Source organism: Balaenoptera ricei, chromosome 10, assembly GCF_028023285.1.
Source record: "Balaenoptera ricei isolate mBalRic1 chromosome 10, mBalRic1.hap2, whole genome shotgun sequence".
Classification (NCBI taxonomy): domain Eukaryota; kingdom Metazoa; phylum Chordata; class Mammalia; order Artiodactyla; family Balaenopteridae; genus Balaenoptera; species Balaenoptera ricei.
The window spans coordinates 32709282-32730643 of record NC_082648.1 but is presented as its reverse complement, the minus strand read 5'-3'; the positions used below and the strand labels follow the sequence as shown (position 1 = coordinate 32730643).

General features: G+C 34.0%; 1 protein-coding gene across 1 annotated transcript in view; it reads left to right on the top strand.

Moving 5' to 3' along the window:
- Positions 1 to 21362, top strand: part of SLC2A13 (solute carrier family 2 member 13) — a 446857-nt gene that overhangs the window by 352877 nt on the left and 72618 nt on the right. Inside the window, exon 7 of the mRNA XM_059935646.1 lies at positions 1799 to 1924. Within this exon, the coding sequence (XP_059791629.1) occupies positions 1799 to 1924 (126 nt within the window). The remainder of the gene's footprint in view (positions 1 to 1798; positions 1925 to 21362) is intronic.

Genomic DNA, 21362 nt, shown 5'->3' with positions numbered 1-21362 from the left:
CCAGAAGCTCGGAATACTTCTTATGCTTTCTATTGTTTTATTTCGCTTATCACCAGTGTGGGAAATTTTAGATTCACAATACTGTATCACCTTTCTAAAGTGTATTGATCTTTTGGTAGGCTTTGAAAGACCTCTTTTTTGCTTTTAGAATACGATTGAAGTCTCATTAAAAATAGACTATTTGCAAAGGAAAGGTTTACAGACAGAGGCTGAAATGGCAATAATCTAATTTTTAAACAACACCAGTTTTTTTCCATTTAGCTAAATGTATCAAAGAAGTATTTTGGTTTTGAGGATTCGTGTCTTCTTTGGGTAACTTGTAGTAGTTCTTACCCTGTTTCTCTCCCACACCCCACTGTGTAATTACTTGTACACAGTAGATATTTAATAAGTCTGTATTGACTGTTCTTTAATTATGTATGGAGTTCGTTCAGGTTTTTTCTGTGAGATGTTATGGAAAAACCCGAATGAACTTTTTGGCCAACTCAAGAACAAGCAGTTCTCTGAAATGCCCTTCTCTCTACCTCTTTGCTGGGTAAATTTCTCTTATGATCCAGTTCAAATATCGTTTCTGAAATTATCCCCCACTCTTACAGGCGAATAATCAGGTCTCTGTCCTTAGAGTAGTTCTTAACTGTTTTCTATCATATTACCATTATTTACTGGTGTAGCTATTTCTCATCATTGCCTTTTATCTATCAAGGTGAAGGGACTTTAGCTTATTCACCTTAGGGTCTCCATACCTTGTGTGTGCCTGCTATGTATAAAGTGCTCCAGGTTTGTCTGGCAAATAGTATGACAGTGAGAAAACTCATTATACAAGCACGCTGTAGGCTTATGTTGGAAAACCCTGCCCTCTAAAGGATTTTGCCTCTTTAAAATTTTCCTGCATTTAGGATACTGCTGTTAGGTGAGCAATGATTAATTGGTTATGGCTCTGTAATCCAATCAGTGGATGTAATTAACTTAGAGAAAAGTTAGCCTTTTTCCCTACACCAACTTTTTTTTCTTTTCTCTTTTTAAAAAAAAATTTAGGGACTTCCCTGGTGGTCCAGTGGTTAAGACTCTGTGCTCCCAATGCAGGGTCCTGGGTTTGATCCCTGGTCGGGGAACTGAGATCCCACATGCCACATGGTGCAGCCTAAAAAATAAATTATACAATTTTGAAAGGTTACAACTTTTTTTAATTAAGCACACAACATAGTTGATTTTCAATATATATTTATTAAAAATACAGATGTCCACCAAGATGTTAACAGTGACCATTATTTGGGTGGTGGCATTTTTATTTTTTAACTTTTTTCTCTAGATATAATTTTTTTCATTCTTTGAATTTTCTATTTCATGATATATATTAGGGGAAAATTCCATTTTTTAGAAGATATGGTACATGATGGAGACATTTAAGAGAAATAAATGCTTTGGTACAGTTAGGAACCAGGCAAGCTGGTTCAAGATGGACCAGTCCATGCTCCAGTAACAAATCTCAGTGGCTTAGGAAAACAAAAGTATATTTGCTGTAGGTAGACAGGGGTTCTTCTACATCCAATATTGCACATCCAATCCTCCTCCATCTCAAAGTAGTTTCCAGAGTTGCTGCAACCAGAGGAGGGAGAGATGGACGAGACCAGCCAGCTCTCACCTGTCTCAGCACATGTCATTTGCCATGGCCAAAACAAGTGCCATGGCCCCAAGCTTACTGCAAAGTAAAGTGGAAAATGCAGGGGAGCACATATTGTGTACTGACTGAGCAGCAATTGTCTCTGCTAACATGACTACAACTCGTTTCATTTTACAGTTACTGTAATGAATGTATGTTGGATCCAGACTGCGGTTTCTGCTATAAGATGAATAAATCAGCTGTCAGTGACTCCTCCTGTGTTCCAGTTAATAAAGCATCTACAAACGAGGCAGCCTGGGGCAGGTATGTAGCTCAGTATATACCATAAGAATATACAATAAAATTTCAGAATGAGTCTTATTTTTAAACTTACAGAATGACTGCACTTACACTCAATGACTCTACTTCTTTTAAATTGGTCTTCTTTTAAAGAATCTTTGAAACTGGTCTTTATAACTACATTACTTTGCAGCATATTCTGATGAGTGTGGGTAGACAACATTGCAACTGTACGTTTCACAAACTTAGAATATAAACTCTAGCATAGACTTCAGGAAATCCAAATTTCAGACCCAGTGTTGTCCTAATAAGCTACAGGAGTTTGGATCTTGAGGCAGGTATTTCTAAATATTGCCAAGGCAGTTTCTCCTGTTGGGTATTTTTAAATTATACTAATAATTTCCAAACTCCCAAACTTAAGTGAAAGACAGAAAATTGTCAAGTCAAAATGAATTACTATCACTTTAAATTCTTTTATTCTTTTAGTACTTTCCTGGAAGTCAGAGAAATTAAACAAAGTAAGGATAAAGTTGGTAATTATAGGCATGTATGAGAAAGTATAAACCTTTCTCTTTTTGACAGATCACATTGGTTTATAGTAGGCACATAAAAGAAATATTAGTATAGAACAAATATGAACTAATATTCATATTCATGGACACAAAAACATGTAAGTATTATTTGACATGGCTTTAACCTCTTTTGTGTTTTAAATTCTCATAAAAAGAGTAGTATCCTCTCATTCTGTCTCCTAATACTGATGAAGGCAATGAAATCTGTAATAAAATGCTTGTATCTCCTAGGAGCCATGAAGTATAATATATCATTATTAATCATTATGCTGTTGTCGTTAATCATTTTATTAGGGAATTACTCCAAAGAAGTAGAAATAAATTATATGGTAGTTGAGTGAAAATCCAGACCACATTTTAAATACACTGATTAAAAAGAAATATGTAAAAGAAATGCAATTATTACTTAAAATGAAAACATGAAAGAGCTTCTTTTAAAAACACCCAGCGCATACTTTTCATCAGTCAAGCTTTATTAGGAAGTTAATTGATTAAATATTTTTAGATGTAATAGTTTACAGCTTTAATCCTTATGATTTTTTTCAATAGAAAAAACCTGAAAGTTACTAGTCAAGAATTATGAACATTATGAAATCTGTGTATGTAGTTTCCTGTATTTCATAGAATTAATATACAAACTTAAGGGAAATGTCTACTGATGGTAAAGGGATGCTAAAATTAGATGTTTCTCTCTTCCTCAGTAGAAGGTCTAGAGGTCAGAGGTCTCAAAATAAGAATCTTGTTCTTTTTGCAAATAACAAATTGTACAACTTTTTAATAGAAATGTGTATTACTTCTTTCATTTCAACTTATTCTTAGATTTTATTTATATTTTTGTACCATTATTCCTTGGTTACACACACTACTAGAGAAAAGTGAAAACAGATAATACCCAAGTAGGAAAAATACAAAGAACTAAACAAAATATACAAAGAACTTTCATGTTTGTGGACTATTCTTAGAATAACCTCAAATTCTTTACTGCCCGCCCCCCTGAAAAAAAAAACAGGTTTTCTCACTCTTCTCTGTGCTAAGCAACAACCCTCCTCCTAGCTTGGCCACTGTGGTGGGTTGCCTCAATCTGTTCTAGAAAGGAAGCAAAAAATGCAGGATGTGTTAACCATGAAAAATTCCTACGACAGATTTTCCATTTGTAGGTAAAATAGCATTCACTATATTTTTGTTTATTAGTTGGTTGACAGGTTTTATGCAGTTACCTAGAATGGAATTTTCAGGGTAAAATCTACCATTACCTTGGATTCATATTTGAGATATACTATTTCTAGATGTTTTAGGGTCAAGTATTGAGGCAATTCATAGACAGAAACTGAGATCTCTAATTGTAGCTCTTTTCTGAAAAGACACCAGGTAAAATGATAATACCATTCATGATGGGGATAGTATGCTGATTTTGATGTACTCTGAATTATCTCAACATAATGAAAACCATTTGTCCATATAATCAACTATAATTAGTTGGAAACAAAACTTTAAGTCAATCAGCATACTTTTCTATATCTATGTAGTTATATTTCAATCAAAAGATTTTTTTAAATCATTTAGTTCTCAAAAGAGATATACAAATGACCAAGCACATGAAAAACGGTTCAGCATCACTAATCATTAGGGAAATGCAAGTCAAAACTACAATGAGTTATTACCTCAGACCCCTTAGGATAAAAAACAACAACAAAAACAAAACAACAATTGTTGTGAAGGATGTGGAAAAATTACAAACTGTATGCACTGTGGATAGGAATGTGAAATGGTGCAACCAGTATGGAAAACAGTATTTTAAGACAGAATTATATATCATTTAACGATTCCATTTCTGGGTATATGTCCAAAAGAATTGAAAACAAGGTCTTGAAGTTATATTTGAATACCCATGTTCATAGCAGCATTATTCATAATAGCTAAAAGATGGAAGCAACTCGAGTGTTATTTGACAGATGAATGGATAAACAAACTGTATATACAAACAATGACATATTATTCATATTTAAAGGAAAGAAATTCTGGCTACTACAACATGAATGAACCTTGAAGACATGATGATAAGTGAAATGAACAAATACCGTATGACTCCACTAATATGAGGTACCTAGAGTAGTCAGGTTTATAGAGACAGGAAGAAGAATGGTGGTTGCCACAGGCAGGGGCAAGAAGGGAATAAGGAGTTTGTTTAATGGGTATGGAGTTTCAGTTTTGGAAATGGAATGAGTTTTGGAGGTTGCTTGCACACTAAGGTGAATATGCTTAACACTACTGAACTGTACAATAAAAAATGATTAAAATTTAAAATGGTTAGTTAAGATGGTAACTTTTATGTAATGTGTACTTTACAATTAAAACTTTTAAAAAGGAAAATCCGTGTTAAAATCATTTAACATACGTCTAGAAAATATAGTACACTTAGCTGATAGAAAACCTCCTCCCGTCCATCGTCCTCTGTACCTCCCACATGCCTCCCCCACACAGGCAAATACAGGTTTAATTCACAGCTGAACTTGAGAGAAATGCCCACGTGCCACCAATGAGAATGAGAGCAGTTAGCCCATGTGGAAACCTAGCAGCCCATGGGAATATCAGAAGCCGGCCTAAAGGGTGAGAGGCTAGCATTTTAGGTGCTGAGAAGACAAAGGTGCAGGTCTTGACTCTGGAGCTATGATGGACTACCAAAGGCTCTGAAATAGAGACAGGAAAAGCTGTTGGCCTGGGCTAGGCAAGCTGCTAAATTCTCTGTGGCCCACTTGGGACCTTGAATAGAAATAGCGTCACACATGAGAAATCAAAACCAGGAGCATTTGCTGTGGGGAAATATGGCTTCTAATTTCACACTGCCTTTGTGAAGGGGGAACCATAGGAGAAACATGAAGAGTGAAAAAAAAAAAAGTGGGTCCCAAACTGGAGACATCTATAGAGCTAACTCAGAAAGAAACATGCAATTGTCAGAATCCAGGACAACATGAGATTTCCATGGAAAGCAAATATGAGATAGTCAAAAATTTTAAACTACATCAATTTATGAAGGAAAGGAAGCCACCAAGTGTGACAGATGGAAGAATGAATACCTAAAGAACCTTGTATTACCAAAAAAAAAAAATTTTAAGAGACTTTAATATGTTTAAAAGAAAAAAAGGAAATAGTATAATTTTTTCAATTATACTGAAAGCTGCACACATGATTTGTGCAGTATATGGGTATGTATGTGCGTGTGTGTATATATATACACATATATATACATATATAACAAATGTTATACTTAAGTAAATTTTGTAAAAAAATAAAAAACTTGGAAAGCTAAATTTCTGGATAAATAACATAGAATGTGGTATGGGAACTTTGGGGGAAAAAAAAAGCCCTCTATATTCTTTTGTTTGTTTTCAGAAGGAAATGGAGATTATAATTAGTTTTGCAACTTGTTAAATATAGGTGTTAAAAATATAAGTATAATCTCTTAAAGATATATACTAGTACAGAGAGAAAAAAGAGAATCAATCAAACTAATAAAGACAGGAAAAGGGGGAAATTACAGGAAAAAAACATGGTTAAGAGAAACCACCAAAAAAAAAAAAAAAAAAAAACCCAGCAAAATTAGTTACATGTAAATGTACCTGTTATTAGAGTGAAAATAACTCTATTAAACATACCTATGAAAGACAAAGTTCCTCGCACTAGATTTTTTTAATGCAGTTATATGCTGTTTACAAGAGACAATCATTGAAAAGTTGGAAATAAAGGAGTGGAAAAAATTAGATAAGTGCTCAATCAAGAAGACAAAAAATAGCAGAGGTTAGCGAATTTGGAAAACTTAATAACAAGCTTGATGTAAGAGTTAAATAATGAACCTAACACGCAGAGAACTTCATTCTTTTCAAGCAAACATAAAACACTATGAAGATTTACCATATTCAAGCACAAAGAATAAATTTATATAAATGTAAATTCCAATAAATTCTAAGTAAATCCAGATAATCAGTATTGTGTAAAATGTCTTTTCAGTGATAACACTGCAAAGCAATAGAAAGATATTTATCACGTCTTTTACTTTAGTCTGTAAACTTAAAAAAAATCTTCAAATTAATTAATGGGTTAAGAAGGAATCATAATGGAAACCAGGACACTGAAATTAGTAACTGACAAGATCCACAAGAAGTGAGAGCTAGAATACAGAGTTAGCCTGTAGAGTAAGCAGAGGATGGAAATTAAAAGACAAGAGGAAAAAATAATGCAAAGCAAAGAAATACTAGAGAAGATCCAAAAACAAAAGTTGGTTCTTAGAGAAGACAAATTTAATGGAGAAACCTCTGGCAATACTGGTTAAGAAGAGAGAGAAGGCACAGACAGTATTTAGAATGAGAAAAAAGGACATATAAAGATAGTAAAGATTTTAAAATTCATAAGAGAATATTATGAATAATGCTGTCCAGTGCATTTGGAAACAAATAAAATAGACAGTTTTCTAGAAAAAACATAACTTTCCAGAGCCAGCTTGATACCTCTGTGACGTGTGATTTTTATTCCCATTGTACAGATGAAGACAGTGAGGCTTAGAGGGTCTGAATTACTTTCTCAAAGTCAAAAAGCCAGTAAGTCCATTGCTTTTAGGGTAGCAACAATTGGGTAGAAGAAAGATGCACATTTTTGAGTCGGTTTCAAATTTGAGCTTTTACCATTTCCCTCATCATTGGCACTGGGATAGCCTGGGCCTCTCTGAGCCCCAATCTTCATCTTTAAAATGGGAATAATATAATTGCTGTGTTGAATAATATGGTTTTTATTTGTTTTTATTGAAGTATAGTTGGTTTACAATACTGTGTTAGTTTAAGATGTATAGCACAGTGATTCAGTTATTTTTTTCAGGTAATATTCCATTATAGGTTATTCAAGATATTGATTATAATTCCCTGTGCTATACAGTAAATCCTTGTTGCTTGTCTATTTTATGTATAGTAGTTTGTGTCTGTTAATCTCATACTCCTAATATACAATATAACATACAATATTCCATTGTGTGTGTGTGTCTATAGATATATATATATGTATATATATATGCGTGTGTATGTGTGTATATATATATCTATAGACACACACACACACACACACACACACACACACACACCTTCTCTATCCATTCATCTGTCAATGGACATTTAGGTTGCTTCTGTGTCTTAGCTATTATAAATAGTGCTGCTATGAACACTGGGGTACATATATCTTTTCGAATTAGAGTTTTCATTTTTTCTGGATATGTACCCAGGAGTGGGATTGCTTGATCATGTGGTAGCTCTATTTTTAGTGTTTTAAGAAACCTTCATACTGTTTTCCAAAGTGGCTGCACCAATTTACATTCCCACCAACATTTGAGGGTTCCCTTTTATCCACAGCAGTATGGTTTTTATGAACTTTAAATGAGTATTTCTGAAGACACTCATAAAAATGTAATGTTCTGCACACATATAAGTAGTAAATATCCTGTAATAATTTTTATTTTTCTTACATTTGTCAATAACACATTTTCTAGACTAGAATAAGCACTTCCTAACAGATAAGTGCATTAGAATACTTTCTATTTATCTGTGTCTATTCATGCACCTCCATCTCTCCTGGCTTTCTATACACACAAAAACAAAAATAATCTATTCTGGTACTTCAAATATCCTGACTCTTTAAAAGTATTGTTAATTAGGGATACTTTCTTAATGTGCTGATTCAGTATTTGTTTCCTATAATACAACATTTTCGCTCTGTAATTAGACACACCAAAATAGCCAGATAGATCCTTATTTGGCAATTCATTGTTCTAACTTGCACTGAACGTCTGGTTTATTGTATTCATTCAGCAGATATTTTTCTCAAAGCTGCACTCTGATACAACACCAGCCTGTCTTCCCAGCTACCCACCACTCTCCCACACACAAGTCTAGTCAATCGAAACCCCCTGCTGTCACCCTAATATCCATTATGATTTCTGATCTCTTTGCCTTTCCTCATGCTGTGCTTTCTGCCTAGGATTTACCCTCCTTCTCCCTCTTTTGAATCTCTGACTCTGACTTCTAAGCATCATGTTTTGCCCAGATTAGGTACCACTTTTTCTTTGCAATCTCTCTGATTAGCCCCAGAGAACAATGCTTATTATATCCCCTGTTGTCCCCTCTAGCACTTACCTGTATAACTTATGATAATTATACTGTCTTATGTGATAGTGATTTGAGTTTGGATGTATCTTCTCTTTTATTAGATTATAAATTCCAATGTCTGTATCCTGCAGTATTTTAAATGCCTCAGTGCCTTACCATTCAGTCAATAATCATTAAATAACAAAAAGGGAAAAGTCTGCCATCACCAGAAAATATATAAGGGTTTGAAAGTAACAAAGTTCCAAATGAGAGGATATGATGTTCCCATTATTTCATTTTAGTGATATCTTCTACATTCATTCTAAAGGAAAAATGAGAATGATGTGATTTTTAGTAAACAATCTTAAATGTTTACTTGGTACTCATTAAAACACTAAGAAAGTTTAAAAAATAAAAATTAACCATGTACTCCAAATATGCATACTGCATATTGCTTGTGGTCATGCTACATGAAAAATACTTTTTAATAATTATTGGAAGAAGTATTCAGCAAATTTCCTCCAAACATTCATTGGTATGCTAGGGAAGCAATATATCTATGGTGACAGTATAAGATCAGATGTATTACAGAAGTAGGCCAAATAGTAAAAAGGGGTTTTTCCCTTTATCACCTCTTCTTTTTTAATTTTTAAAGACATATATCAGTTTTGCATTTAGAAAAAGGAATTTATTTTATCATTAACAAACTATATCAGTATCTTAATTATTCATGTACAAGATTGATATTTTTATTAGTTATTCATATTAGGGATTTAAAATCCTCAAGCTCTGCTCCTAAACTAATAACAGTATAGTTCAAAATTAATTTTTGCTAGCATATATTTTATATATAGAGAGAAGTAATAGAGAATCTAACATAGGATACTTTTAATCAATTTTGCTTTTTAAAATTTTTATAATTTTTATTTTTTTATTGAGGTAGAGTTGATTTGTAATCTTTCAGGTGTAGAGAAAAGTGATTCAATTGTACATATATATATATATTCTTTTTCAGATTCTTTTCCATTATAGGTTATTACAAGATACTGAATATAGTTCCCTGTGCTATAGAGTAGGTCCTTGTTGTTTATCTATTTTATATGTAGTAGTCTGTATCTGTTAACCCCAAGTTCCCCTTTGGTAGCCATAAGTTTGTTTTCTACATCTGTGAGTCTCTTTCTGTTTTGTAAATAAGTTCATTTGTATCACTTTTTTAGATTCCACATAAAAGTGACATGATATTTGTCTTTCTGTGTCTGGTGTACTTCACTGACTATGATAATCTCTAGGTCCATCCATGTTGCTGAAAATGGCATTATTTCACTCTTTTTCTATGGCTGAGTAGTATGCTATTGTGTATATATACCACATCTTCTTTATCCATTCATCTGTCAATGGACATTTAGTTTGCTTCCTTGTCTTGGCTATTGTAAATAGTGCCACTATGAACATTGGGGTGCGTTTATCTTTTCAACTTAGAGTTTTCTTTGGATATACTCCCAGGAGTGGGATTGCTGGATCATATGGCAACTCTATTTTCAGTTTTTTAAGGAACTACTGTTCTCCATAATGGTTGCACCAGTTTACATTCCCACCAACAATGTAGGAGGGTTCCCTTTTCTCCACACCCTCTCAGAGCATTTATTGTTTGTAGACTTTTAAATGATGACCATTCTGACTGGTGTGAGGTGATACCTCATTCTGGTTTGATTTGCATTTCTCTAATAATTAGTAATGTTGAGCATCTTTTCATGTGCCTGTTGTCCATCTGTATGTCTTCTGTGTAGAAATGCCTGTTTAGGTCTTCTGCCTATTTTTTGATTGGGTTGTTTGTTTTTTGGTATTGAGCTTCATGAGCTGTTTGTATATTTTGGAAATTAATCCCATGTCAGTCACATCATTTGCAAATATGTTCTCCTATTCCATAGATTATCTTCTCGTTTTATTTATAGTTCCCTTTACTGTGCAAAAGCTTTTAAGTTTAATTATATCCCATTTGTTTATTTTTGGTTTTGTTTCCAGTACTCTAGGAGACAGAGCCAAAAAAATATTGCTGCAATTTATGTCAAAGAGTGTCCTGCCTATGTTTTCCTCTAGGAGTTTTATAGTATCCTGTCTTACATTTAGGTCTTTAATCTATTTTGAGTTTATTTTTGTATATGGTGTTAGAGAATGTTCTAATTTCATTCTTTTACATGTAGCTGTCCAGTTTTCCCAGCACCACTTATTGAAGAGACTGCCTTTTCTCTAATGCATATTCTTGCCTCCTTTATTGTAGATTAATTGACCATAAGCATGTGGGTGTATTTCTGGGCTTTCTATCCTGTTCCGTTGATCTATGTGTCTGTTTTTGTGCCAGTACCATACTGTTTTGATGACTGTAGCTTTGTAGTATAGTCTGAAGTCAGGGGGTGTGATTCCTCCAGCTCCATTCTTCTTTCTCAAGATTGTTTTGGCTATTCGATGTCTTCTGTGTTTCCATAAAAATTTTAAAATTTTTTGTTCCTGTTCTGTGAAAAATGCCATTGGTAATTTAATAGGGATTACACTGAATCTGTAGATTGCCTTGGGTAGTATGGTCATTTTAACAATGTTGATTTGTCCAATCCAAGAACACGGTGTATCTTTCCACCTGTTCATGTGGTCTTCAGTATCTTTCATCAGCATCTTATAGTTTTAAGAGTACAGGTCTTTTGCCTCCTTAGGGAGGTTTATTCCTAGCTTTTTGTCTTTCTGATGTGATAGTAAATGGGATTGTTTCCATAGTTTCTCTTTCTGATATTTCATTGTTAGTGTATAGAAATGCAGCATATTTCTGTATATTAATTTTGTATCCTGAATCTTTACCTAATTCATTGATGAGCTCTGGTAGTTTTCTGCTGGTGCCTTTAGAATTTTCTATGTATAGTATCGTGTCATCTGCAAATAGTGACAGTTTTACATCTTCCTTTTCAATTTGGATTCCTTTTCTTCTCTGATTGCTATGGCTGAGAATTCCCAAACTATGTTGAATAAAAGTGACGAGAGTGGACATCCTTGTCTTGTTCCTGATCTTACAGGAGATGCTTTCAGCTCTTCACCATTGACTATGATGTTATCTGTGGGTTTGTCATATATGGCCTTTATTATGTTGAGGTATGTTCCCTCTATGCCCACTTTCTGGTGAGTTTTTGCCATAAATGGATGTTGAATTTTATCAAAAGCTTTTTCTGCATCTATTTGAGATGATCATATGGTTTTTATTCTTCGTTTTGTTAATGTGGTGTATCACATTGATTGATTTGTGGATATTGAATAATCCTTGCATCCCTGGGATAAATCCCACTTGATCATGGTGTATGATCCTTTTAATGTATAGTTGCATTTGGTTTGCTAGTATTTTATTGAGAATTTTTGCATCTATGTTCATCAGTGATATTGGCCTGTAATTTTCTTTTTTATGTGATACCTTTGTCTGGTTTTCATATCAAGGTGATGGTAGCCTCACAGTTTTGCTTTTTAAATTACACTTTTCTTCATGCTTTTGCTTGAATAGAAATCATTATGTTAGATTAATCCCTTTAATATCTGTAGCTGTATAGTATATATTTGTAAGTTTTATCTATCCATAAATAATTTCAGAGATGGCAAGCCTCTTTTTTCAAGTCCAGAAACTAAGACTTTCTTGGATTTAGTGATTATCTATATTGCAGATTCTGGTGCTATTTATGTTGCAAAGTGTACAAATCAGAAAAGAGCAAAACATTTCTGAATAATTTATCTCCCTCCTCCATGTTAGTTTGTCCAATTTCTTCATTGACATTTAATTATAATAAATAAACACATTTTAACAGTTTTATCTAAGTAGTAATGTTCATAATGTTTTGACTACCCTTCATCTTAGGCCAAAACCTTACATTTCTAGTCACTTCCTTTTCCTTTTACATTTTTTAAATTACTCTTCAGTTTATACTTCATCTGAAAAGTAGTCTGTGAGTTATTTCTCACTAAAGAAGACTGTAAGACTTTTTGTATGAGAATAAGGGCCGAGGCATGAATTGCATGTGCTTGGTAAATATAACAGAAGTGAGTCTTGGTTCATCAAGTAATGGTGCAATTAAGCAACAGAAGGTGTGGTACCGCAGAGATGAAGTCTGGGGAGGTTGGGATTTGTCAAAACGGGGGCATAGGGAGCAGTGGGAACAAGAGGAAGGAAAATGCATGGCTGGAGCTGATACTGGAAATGTGAGTTGGATCAGAGTTTCAGAGAGCCTTATTTAGGAGTTCTATTTTGACTTTTGTAGATGTATTTTCATAGGTGTGGAAATCATACTGGTAATGATTTTTGGTGAATGACTTTATGTTATACCTGGATGTGGATATGAATTATATCATATAGAGAGATATAGTTCTCTTTCAAATATTCTAAATATATTAAGAAGAAAATCAGTTGGCAAAATTTTAACACTTGGTAGGAAATATTATCTAACTAGAAATTAATAACATTTTGTTTTCATTCCATTTTATTTTAATTATCTTCTATTTTTGATAAGTGTGTTTGATTCTATTATTGTTCAAACTATCTGCTGCACTCGCTAGGAAAGGATTAGATTTCCCTGGCCCATTCAGTCTTATCCACATGCCTTGCTCTGGCCAAGGAAATGAAAGTGGAACCAATCTGTGTCATTTCTAAACTGAAGCTTTAAGAGCAATGATTGGCCATATCCTCTTTTCCCTCTGCAGTAAAGTTGTCAATGTCCCAGTATAGAAGGTGTTCCATTAGCTTTGGTCACAGAGTAAAGAAAATGTGGAGCAGAATCACGACTAACCTCAATGGACCAGTAGCATGAGCAATAAATTAACCCAGTTTATGGCACTGGGATTTGGGGCTCTTTTGTTACCTCTGCATAACCTATTCTCTTCTGACTGATAAAGCAAGATGAACTGCATTCCACTGTGCAAGTGGCACAAAATTTACTTACGCTATAAAAGGAAGCTCATTTAAAAAAACTATTAAACAAATAATAATACAGGAAAAAGAAAGACATGGTGGTTACCAAATGCCTTAACTTTGAAGGATATTGCTATACGTGGTAGGAGCTGTTAGGTTTTTAAGTAGGGGCTAACGTGAATGGCTTTGGGTTTAGAAGGTAAAATTCTGATAGAAAAAGGAGGGAAGAATTTTTAAAAGCATGGGTAGAAGGTAAGGCAAGGCATTTGGAAATTTATTAATATAAGGGATATATAGAGTAATGGTATCTGCAGTTTAAAATGTTGTTATATTTTTTAATAAAGACATTTAAAGGGAAGACTATACGCATTGCTAAGATACAGAAAGAAGGATAGCATTAGAAATCCAAATACTCTCAGGAAGTTTCTTGCTAGATAGCAGGTGTGAACTAAAATCCAGTTACTCACATTAAAGAGCTGCTGCCTCAGTACACATAATTTAGCACTCAAGTCCTTCCTACTCTCATGGTTTCAGTGCTAGCTTCAGAAAAAAGTGAACAAAATTGGTTTTCCATTAGTTATTATCTGGGTTTACAACTTCTACAGTTTGTACAGTAACAACTGCATGTTTTATCACTTGGAATTTGCATAGACATTCATGAACCAGAACCAATCAGAATTCTTACTGTTTCAAAATAATACCAAAATGGCAACCTGGAAACTGAGAACACAATACTCTATCCCTGTGATTTCTGGGAAGAATTCATTATAACACTGTTCACTGTATCATCACTTGTCATCTGTTATGATAAGTGCTCCCCATGTCATCTAAGAATTTAGTTTTAAAGTAAATAGTTCCAAAGTATTAACCAACTTTATTTTCATTTCAGAGGCACATGTGCCCTGGAACCCTCTAAAAAATAAATTTTTTTTCCTTTTTGTCGTTATTTATTTATTTGATATTTGAGTATGGGGAAAAGGTTGGAAATAAACCTGTTATGCATGTACAAATTCATATATGTTAATATTTTTACATTTAATTATTGGTAGGTTGGCTTTTTGTAACAGAATTTAAATTCTATTCATGTTTAAATTCTATCTATTTGTAACTGGAAATACAAAGAGGTTTTTTTTTTCTGAAGTCATTTTATAACATTGAAATTTGATATTGTGCTATATGCTATTAAAAATGTATTTATTTCAACTATTAGAAATGCAGGAAGGGATTTGAGTGATAGCTAGGGCCACTCTACTTCCTGGTTTGCCCAGGATAGTCATGGTATGCTTGTGACTCTAATCATAATTATTAACAGCTCCCTTTCATTCTCAAAAGTGTCTTGGTTTGCACTAAAATTATATGGTTACCTTAGTGTTAGTATCTTCACCCTTGTGTTACAAGTGAGGAAACCAAGCCACAGAGCAGGGCTGTGACTTAGACAAAGTTATGGACTTAGGAAGGGACCGGAATTAAAACCCAGAAATATCTAGAAGTCTTCCTATTCAATGCCAGGACTCACCAGTAACAAGGTAATGGCAGTGACTGCCATGGCCAGGATTTGGACACCAGCAGTACACATGAGATATAAAGTCTGTGTGAGCAAGGCTCTCCCCATCCCGGAGGAACTTTACAGGGTCAGGAGCTGAAGGCTGAGAGATTTAGGGGATCTTCGTGTACCTAAGCCTGGCCTAGTTCTCTGTGCACTTGTGGCTTCTTGTCCACCACTCCTACTGATGTGGGAAAGATTATGAGAGACATAAATTAGTTTTAGACATGTTAAATTTGAAACAACATTTCAGCATTTAACTGGAGATGTAGAATAGGAAGCCAGACTGGAGATATCAGTTTGGGAGTTAACGATGAAAGGGTGGTATCTGAAGCTTAGGGCACTCATAAGAAGAGCAGGAAAAAGAGTTCTGCAGTAAAGAACAGGGGTCAAAAGGAAGGTGAAGGGTGAGGAGATGAAAAAGGCCTTAGGACGCTGAATAACCAGCTCCAATAATGAGAGGAAGACAAAAATAATGTCTACAACAATGATGATAAACTGCAGTTAATACCATTACTGGAAACTTTTTACGTTCCAGCAACTCCACCAAGTATTTTATATACATTAGCTTAGTCCTCATTACTATCCTCTGAGGTAGGGAAAAAAATAAGGCCAGGGATGTTAGGAAACTTGACTGAAGTCACAAAATAAGCAACAGAGCAGAAATTCAGACTCAGCTCTGCCTCTAAAGAGCTCTGTGATCTTTCTACAATATTCTGCATATTGGATCTTATCTTCCCTCTTTTCTGCTTTGTCCTTTGTATGTGATGTATGTGATGATTTACAAGGCTTATAAATATTTTTCTTCTGTGAAAACAAAAAAAAATGTATTTATTGATAAAAAGACACAGACATTACCTCAAGACTTATAATCTAGGACAGATAGAAACATTTATGCAAGCAAATTTTAAAGTAATTGTAAATAAATGAATGTTTCTTTTTACAAATACGTAAAAAAAGAAAAGTATTTACCATGTATACTACTTAAGGTCAAGGCCATTTGGGAGAGAAGGTGTGTGAAAATGTGTTGTAGCATGTGCAAATATGGAATGAGTTTTAAAAACCAAACCTGGCTTTTAGCAATTTCAAATAATGGAAGGCTTGAGGAATAAATGTTTATGGCAAGCTATGAGGCAGAGTATTTCAGATACAAAGTATAGACTGTAAATATTTATAAAATTATGTGTTCCCACCTTAAGTATATTTTAAAATAATGGTGAATACGCCCTATCATGGTAACTTACTTGAACTTTCTATGACATAACTAAGGAAAATGTCTCTAAACTGTAAACCCATTAATAAATCATTAATTAATTTTATGAGCTTTTAAGCCTCATGAAGATATAGCATATATTATTCTTTATTATTATTTTTTCCAGCTTTATTGAGATATGATTGACAAAAGTTGTTTATATTTAGGTTGTACAATATGATTTTCTTAAGGTGTATAACATGGTGATTTAACATACATATACATCGTGAAATGCCTACCATCATCAAGTTAGTTATCACACCCAGCACTTCACATAGTTACCTTTTATGTGTTTGTGTGTGGTGAGAACATTTAAGATTTACTCTCTCAGCAAATTTCAAATATAAAATTCTGTATTGTTAACTGTAATCACTATGGTGTACATTAGGTCCCCAGAACTTACTCATCTTATAAGTGAAAGTTTGTGCCCCTTGACCAACGTCTCTCTATTTCTTGCATCCCCCGGACCTTGACAACCTCCATTCTACTCTCTGGTTCTATGAGCTTGACTTTTTAGATTCCACATATAAGTGAGATCATACAGTATTTGTCTTTCTGTGTCTGATTTATTTCACTTAGCATAATGCTCTCCTGGCTCATCCATTTTGTCACAAATAGCAGGATATTCCTCTTTTTATGGTTGAATAATATTCCATTGTGTGTGTGTGTGTGTATACACACACATACATAAAACCATGTTTTCTTTGTCCATACATCCATGGACAGACACTTGGGTCGTTTCAGTATCTTGGCTCTTGTGAATAACACTGCAGTGAATGTTCTTTATTATTCCTGATGAAAATTTCATTGAAAGCTTAAAAATGAGATTGATGTGTGATGCATGGAATCCCATTTATTAAAATATTAGAGCTATCCAAACTTTTGAAGCATCAGGGATGGGAAACTATTGTTCAGATAACTGTACTGATTTTGTTCCTTGTGGGTGCATGCTGGTTGACTGAAAACTGATTAGTAATGGAAAATCATCTTACTTGTTTTAGCATTGAGCTTTTAGGAAGTAGTTGATTATGCAGACTTATTGTTACTTTTTAATTATTTGGCTTAGGAAACAGGAGATCAGAATTCTGCTCAAGAGAATCTAGGGATGAAGGAAAGGGCAGAACAGAGTTAAGTCAACATTTTATATTTCAATAACATCTGAAACTCTTTTCTACATCTGTGCATTCAGACTGTAGTTGTCATGTGGGGGAAAACATATATGAAACTTATTATCTATATATATTCTGCCTATTTATTCAACAAACATTAACTAATAACTTTGCCTATAACCTAAAATAGGATTGCAAAGTTTAGTATTCTTAAAAATTGGGAGAGATCAAGTAGGACAGTTAGACAGACTTGAGAAAGAATTTCAAAGGTGATTACGAAGCACAGAAATGTCCTTGTCTTCGGCAATGTCACAGAAGCCACTTTTAGTAACATCAGAGTTCAGCAAAGATGTATTATTGCCCAGAACATCCTCTTCCTTGTTAACAAAGCTATTATTCTAAGTTCTTCATTGATTTGTAAGATATCTGATATCTTGGGAGCAGTGAACATTTAGCAAATAATTCTTGATATAGTGTTACAACTTTGCTCCTTTAAATAGAAATTAAGAAGGAAATAGTCTATATCTTTTACAATTAAACCAGGAAACATATTTAGTACTGCTGCTTATTTAAGCCTGAGAATTTCTATGTGATTAGTTCTGTCTGCCCTGAGCCAGGAGAGAGGCAAGCTCTGAGAATTCACATAGGGGAGAAAATTCTTCCTCTATCCATCCTAGGTTCTCGGCTAGGCTCTGTAACAAGACAGACTAACCAGAGAAAACAAACAGGAGTTTATTAACATCTATATCTCATATATACATGTTAATGTGAGAAGCTCAGGAATGAATAACTCAAAGAGGTGGCTCAGAATTCAGGCTTATGTAGCATTTTCAACAAAGAGCAATAAATTTTAGAAAGTGGCAAGGCAAAAGCAAAGGACCTTGAGTCCCTAGAGGTGGCAAATTGTAGGAAGGTAAATATATGGGAAAGGAATGGGAGATCAAGGCTCGTTGGTAAAGTCTGTTACATAGATTCCTCTGGTGCCATCTCCAGGCTGATAAGAGCCTAAAGTTGTTCTTGTGATTTTTAGAGAGGGAAGGAGGGACATCTTTCTAAATTTATGTCCTGCTTTTAGGCACATAGGAGAAGGGCAGAGAGCTTTCCTGCTTTTGCTGCTTTTTAATTGCCTTTAGATCAAAAATAATTCTTATATGGAAAAGGCTATTTTGGCATGACGTATTCTGGTTTCATTTATTTGGCATAACTATGAAGGGGGATCACACTCTTAAGTATGTCAGTTGGGTCATAGGAGCGGCTCAAGAAAGCTCAGCAGCAGAGTATAATGCAGGAAGTAAATTAGGAGTATGGGGAGAGGATAAAGAGCTGGAAGATGTTATCATAAAGATATCCAAATTGGAATGATAAAGTAGAGAAGAATCTGGAGATAAAAAGGGCAAAGGTAGACAAGTTCCAGGAAGACAGCTCAGGAAACACACTGTGGACATAGTCAGTATTCTCTGTAGTGAGTTTTTTCTTATTTGCAGATCTCTCTTGCCTGGGCAAAGAACTGCCTTTGAAGTAAGCAGAATTGCTCTAGATGTTGATAAAGTCCTCATAAGATTGACAGCTTTGAATTTTTCTTACGGATTTAGTATTTAGTAGCTGTATATTGAATACATTGGGTATAGAAATTTCTTAAGTATATATTTAACATATACAAAAACTAAAGATGAAATAGTATATATAGCATTAATTTTATTATATCTACTGTGTACAAATAACTTTTTTTTGAATGTAGATGAAGGGTACTATATCTTTGTTTCATTAAACCCCTCAGCAATCATCAGTTTCTTTTCTCAACTGGTTTCTATAAATTTTTCATGTCCTGTAGTGCAGCCATTTCATTTCAGGCAAGGTATTGTTTTCTGCTTTAGATGAGGAGGTGATAGAGTATAAATTATTGTGAGCCTAAATTTGTGGAGCATGTAATCCAAAATTGGAAGCTGGCAGAGCCCATCCTAAATTGAAGTAGGAATAGAGCTGATCACCCCGTGAATTTACTTGTGATTTGTAGCAGCAGTGTAACCTTGACTGATGACCTCCTCCATCCCACCCCACACATACACACCACTCCTGAAATGAGTGACATAAAACTGGTTGTGAATTAATCTGAGTTTTTGGAAAGACACTTTCTAGCCCTTATGAATTTGTTTTCAGTACTCCTGAGTGAGATGTTCAAAGAAGTTAGTGTTTTCCCAGTATCATTCATTCTTCTTTTATCTTCCAACTCAAAAAATTGAATGAGATATTCTGTGTGTGCTGTTTTGAAAAGAGAAGGAGAAAGTCACTCACTACCTACATATTCTTTTCCCCCCTTCAAGGCGTTTGTGGCTGTTGTCTTTCTAAAATTGGAAATGACCCAAACGACACTGGAATAATAATATACTTGCCCAAGATAAGAGAAATGATAGGCACACCTAGTGTTATTGGATATAAAACATGTTCAAAGCATCTGATCCTCTATGCCTTTTTTTATTAAAGTCTTTCAAACTCTTAAAAATAATAATATTCAGAATTATTCTGAATTCAATAAAACGTTGCTTATCACAAACTTATCCCTAAGAGCTAAGTAGAATAAAAGCCAATGGATAGAGGTTCTGGCAGCATAGTCCAAAGAGACGCATGAGAGGGCAGGTTTATTTGTTTGTATTTGTTTGGTTTTTAATCTAGTTTTTTTTTAATTTATATGAATTCTCCTTTATATTCTAAAGTATAGCCACGTTCAGTTTAGTATTATAATTGTTACTACTTATCCATTAATTTTTCTAGACAACACCAACCTACCACCTCTCATCCTTCATCCCATCAGTAAAAAAAGGAAAATTTTTGTTCTTTGGAAATGTGCTTTTATTCTGTAGCACATGTGCTAATTTGAGAAGCGTGACAATAAAGCATAGACCCAACCCAGAAACAAACAATCAGTTCACTAAAATCTTAAGAGGAAGAGGCAAATTCAAGTGAAACTATTTCAAACTTCAGTATCACTCTAGGACACACTGTATGCCTCATGGATTTAAATGTTATAGTTAGAATTTTGTGAACACTGTAGGATCTACAGTATAGCTAACTGGTTAATACTTGAACATCTAATTGAATTTCTTGAACAAAAAATATTTCTCTGAACAAAAAGGAAAATATTTCAGAAACCTCTGGATTTATAATATCACCCACTGATTCTGAAGTGTAAACATTAAAAGATTATTTTACTTCTCCAGTTTTTTGGCTACATTTGTTTTATACATAAAATATATAAAAAGTGTGGCCTTACAGAAAACTCTCAAAAATCTCTTACAGAGTGGTGGCCTGTGATATAATTTATCAACTATTGTAAAATAGTAGTTAATTATTTTTCTCAGACTGGAAATATAGGAAGTTATTTCATTACAGCTAGCATATATTAAGATACTTTTCAGCTATTACTCCAAAACACCCTATTCTCAATGCCTTAAGTACAGCTGCTCTCTAGTACTTTATCAATAATCTATAACTATTTCCTTATGTTGCATTATGGCAATTTATATACCTGTTTTCCTCTGACTATCCTCAAACTGGAAACTTCTCAAGGGCAAAGTTAGACAGTGTTGTTCTATCTGCCAGGCATTATGCCTGGCACATAGAAATCTCTCAGTATGTGTGAAAATTGTTGAAAGAATAGTAATAAGGAAAATGACAGTGCTCCAGCCACCAGTCCTCTATAGGTGTTTTGACAAAGAATCTGTCAATTTTATTCTTCTGGATGATTTTGTGTAATATAGACAAGGCCAGACTTTTTTGAGAAACTTGTAGTAGAAATGACAATAGTTAACAATAAAGGCCAGACCATTATCATATCCACCACAGCTCACAGGATTCTAAGCCTTATTCTATTGTCTCTTTTTCTATTTCTGACTCATAGTTGAGTATATGGGATTCCGGAAGTTTTTTTCAAAAGTCT